Here is a 3,926-nt window from a genome sequence, read left to right on the forward strand (position 1 = left end):
AAACATTCCGTTTTCTAATGGACTTGAAAACGAATTATGTTACTCCATAGGCACGGCAACAATGGTGGTAGGATTCTATTTCGTCCATCTAATAGAATTGCGCATTGTGCGCAACAAAAATACTGTGAGTCATACTAATTAAGTTTCCAGACTGGCAAACAAACTACGGTTACGTCTCAAACGGTTTACAATGTTGGTAGAATATCTAGGGGAGAGTTACAGACACTTTGAAATGGACCTTCTCTGGGCGGCCAATTAAATCCCTTTTTTGTGCCGATTTCTACTCTGTATTCAGCCTGCAAAGGAGTCTGGTGGAGAGTACGAGAACAGACACCTTTAACAACATAGATTCACCTCCGGATCCGCTTCCCGGTTTGTCGACATCACAGCACCGCCCCTGGTACTGAGAGGTACAGAGGCAGCCGCTACCGTACGGAGTCCCGCTGTTGTAGCAGAACCGGTTACACCCCACAGTCTCTGTACCCGCAGTACTGCAGCACGAGCCGCCGCGGGTTCGGGTCCTCGTGCCTTCAAACATAAACATTGATTTTCAAACAATAAATGTACGTATAAACATCACTTCACCTTTTGAGATGAAAATTGTGAAACTTGGTAAACATTGACCAAGGACATTTTCTCACATTACATAGAGAAAATGTCCTTACACTGGCTGATTTAAGCTGAAGACGATAGCATTACTTTAAATACTAAGTGTAGTTGAAGACCTTACGAAAGTCGCTGTACTTTTGTTGTGCCAATCTATAAATGTCCTCGACGAAAGGAAGTCAGTGCAATTCTAGTTTTATGGATCGTGAATAGTTTTTTTTTATTAAAGTTGCGCCCAATAACAATTTGAAAACGTCACGACACGGGGTTCCTCATTTTTGTAGTAGTTCCCGTAAAAAAAGGCTCCCATGAAAATATTGTGAGATACAAATCTCGCCGATTTACCTGCATTTCCACATGGCTCGGAACACGAGCTCCACGGTCCCCAACTGTTCCAAGAACAGGTACACCCCCCGCGCCTCCTCCTCCAGGATGTACTTTAAGAAAGGCATAAGAAAAGACCCAATAAGTGATAATTCTTCCTGTTCGAAACACACGCTATTGAAATCATTCAAAAAACAACACAACTTCCTTGTTGTGACGCAGTTCATAACTTGAAAGTGAAACTACTTTTCTACCGCCCGAAATTCACATTTTAGGAGACCTAACATATATATACCTGTTGAGTTTGAATGTTAAACTATAAACCACCCCCTTTTACGTACGCGTGTTTTCACAACCTACCTGCCCGTGAAGAGGCAGAGAAAAAGAACCAAGGTGGTGAAGCGACGAAGTGGACGTCCAAGTACAGCCATCTTTGCGCACCTTAAGCTTGTTGTGTCTGTATGTATGAAGGGGGTATCAGGTGTCTCAGCTCCGCATGGTAACCTTGGATACAGCGGGAAGCCAATGACCATCGCGAGATGATCGACAAACATGGCAAGAATTTGTTTGAGCTCCCAGGGAATGCCTGTGCTTATAGAGGCTTCTAAAAGCCAGTTGTTTGAGTGAACTGATGTGGAAACGAACTGCGCATGCGCTGACAGGTTCACTGCACGAAAACTTAGATTTACCGATACCTGTATAGTTGTGTAATGTTTACTTTGCTTTTTTTTAAATAAACACTTCTGAACTTTGAAGGTTTTTGAAGGTCAAGTCGATAATACCGGACTTAAAAAAGGGTTGTAAAGGAAATCAATGCAATTGACCTTAATTTACTACAGTTGTAATGCCAGATACTGTGTGCATAGTAAACATTACCTGAGTTTACAACCTTTAAAGTCAACTTTTCGTGCAGTGGTTGTAACTGGTGTGGGGTTGGACAGACTGAAGAATCCGCCAGGAATCCATACATTTCATTCAACGGCCTACGGGTAAAACAAGTGACGACCCTGCCTGTCGCAATACTTGGCATGGTGCCTATTCTAATTGAGTCAAGGGGACGCTCCTGACCTGGGTGCGCATTCGTCAGACTCACGGGACCTCGGGACCTCAAACACGGCCCGGATACCGTCACCTGGCATCGGAAAATAATTGTGCGAATAATTGCTGATTTAACCGTTGAGTGCTAAGTTTTTATTGCCTTCGTCATTAGGGTATAAAATCAGTCCGCTCTAGTGTGGGAGACGGTGGATTTAGTGGCATAACTCTTGAAGACATGGTTCGACGTTCATGATTTTTGGCAGGCAGGTTACCGTTGAAGAAACGATTGAAGGTCAAATGTAAATATGTAAATATGCGCTTCGTGGGGTCCCTACGTCACTGCGTCCCTACGTGGACCTTTGTTGACACCCATATATGAACACACACTCGTATGAACACATTTAGATGTACACACACACACGCGCGCGCGCCCTCTGACGGAACATAGAGCAATTGCAGTGCGTGCTGGATCTATCGTTTTATAGAATCCATCGGAAGGTGGCTAAAGGAGCTTTCTTCCAATCAAAAATGTTATAATGACACATATAAATATACGCCTGGGGTCCAACGGATCCCAAGCAGTTCGGATGAGAGTTAATTTTGGATTAACACTACGTGTGACTAACTGTATATGTTTTCTTACAATTTAGCCAGTCTGCTGATGGTGTGGTATCGGGTAGTGGACTATTTATTTGTAATTAGCCCATGCGATGTATCTATTCAACACATTTCTGTATTCCAATTGAAATGTACGTAATTAAAGATATATCAAAAGACGGATTTGACACAATGTTGACGTGTGTGTGCATTGGGAGATATACATTTGACGAACCAGTTCAAAATATTTTCATAAGATAATTTCTTCTTTTATGAAAGATTCTCCAAATCTTTCTCCAAGAGTCCAGTCGGGCAGCATCTTCACGTTGGGTGAAATTCCATGTATCTGTAGCCATCACGGTAATGCTAAGGCCCTCCTGGGCATTTTGTGGGAACGAAAAAACTATGACATAACAGACAACCACATACAAAAGAAAATTGAAAACTTTTAATCATGAGCACTACTTGTGTAATATACTATATTCTTGATGTATGGATTCTTTATTTTTCGTTCAGGCAAACAGCCCGACTCTGCCCCAGTTAGGAAATGTGTCATTAGCTAAAGGCAAAAGCTATTTTTCAGGTACAATATGTAGGTTCTCTCCAAAGATGAGTTTGGAAAGATACGAAATAATGAAATGCTTTTTGACAAGGTAGCTGCTAAAAAGCAATGTATATTTTGATCAAAGACTTGTGTTGATGATGAGTTTTTGTTTGTCTCAAGAAGAAATGTCGTAAAGAATGAGATTTGTAAATATCTTCGGACTAAGAATGCTTCATCAGTTCTTTCATGTCGTCCTAGATACAGCGGAGAGTTATTTAATCAAAATCTGTAATAAACTGCATGATGATGTGGAATCAGACCACAGTTGTGCCACTGCGGCGGCAACACGGCTGATTTCTGTGCTGTCCAGGTGACCCTACAGCCGTGGAGACACTAGCGGTAACATCTTGTAAAATCCTCTGGTAAGGGAAATATGGTAATGTAACCTTCTGTTGTAGCCCATTGCTATCAATTGTAGGGTGTGTTAAACGTAACACTCTATCATGGCGATAAAGCTGATGGCTAAAATCTCTTTGTTGCTGCTTATGCAGCTGCTAGTGCCATGTGTGGACGCCGGTAGCTGGCAGAGCTGCCGTAAAGTGCCCGTGGCGAAGTGTGGTGTAGGTGACAGCCGTAGCGATGGCCACGAGTACCGGTATGACATCGGAGCGTACCGGTACAAGTGGACCAAATACCCGCGTGAAGTAACCAGCTACAATGGCCCCTTCGAAACTGTTCGTTTGGTTCAGAGATATCAATCCTGTCAGATCTGCTCAAACGAAACGATGCCTACCCAGGGGGGTCCCACTCAGAACCC

At 42.9% G+C, this 3,926-nt stretch overlaps 1 protein-coding gene across 1 annotated transcript; it reads right to left on the reverse strand.

The window, feature by feature from the left end:
* Nucleotides 1-368: 368 nt before the first annotated feature.
* Nucleotides 369-2,069, reverse strand: LOC109481768. Its single transcript, XM_019784360.1, has 4 exons — nt 1,999-2,069; nt 1,291-1,387; nt 952-1,043; nt 369-528 (listed from the first exon to the last, which is right to left on the reverse strand). The coding sequence occupies exons 1-4, from the start codon at nt 2,067-2,069 to the stop codon at nt 462-464; spliced, it is 327 nt and encodes a 108-aa protein (XP_019639919.1). The 3' UTR covers nt 369-461.
* Nucleotides 2,070-3,926: the final 1,857 nt, after the last annotated feature.

This window comes from Branchiostoma belcheri, unplaced genomic scaffold, assembly GCF_001625305.1.
Source record: "Branchiostoma belcheri isolate BF01 breed outbred unplaced genomic scaffold, Haploidv18h27 scaffold579, whole genome shotgun sequence".
Taxonomy (NCBI): domain Eukaryota; kingdom Metazoa; phylum Chordata; class Leptocardii; order Amphioxiformes; family Branchiostomatidae; genus Branchiostoma; species Branchiostoma belcheri.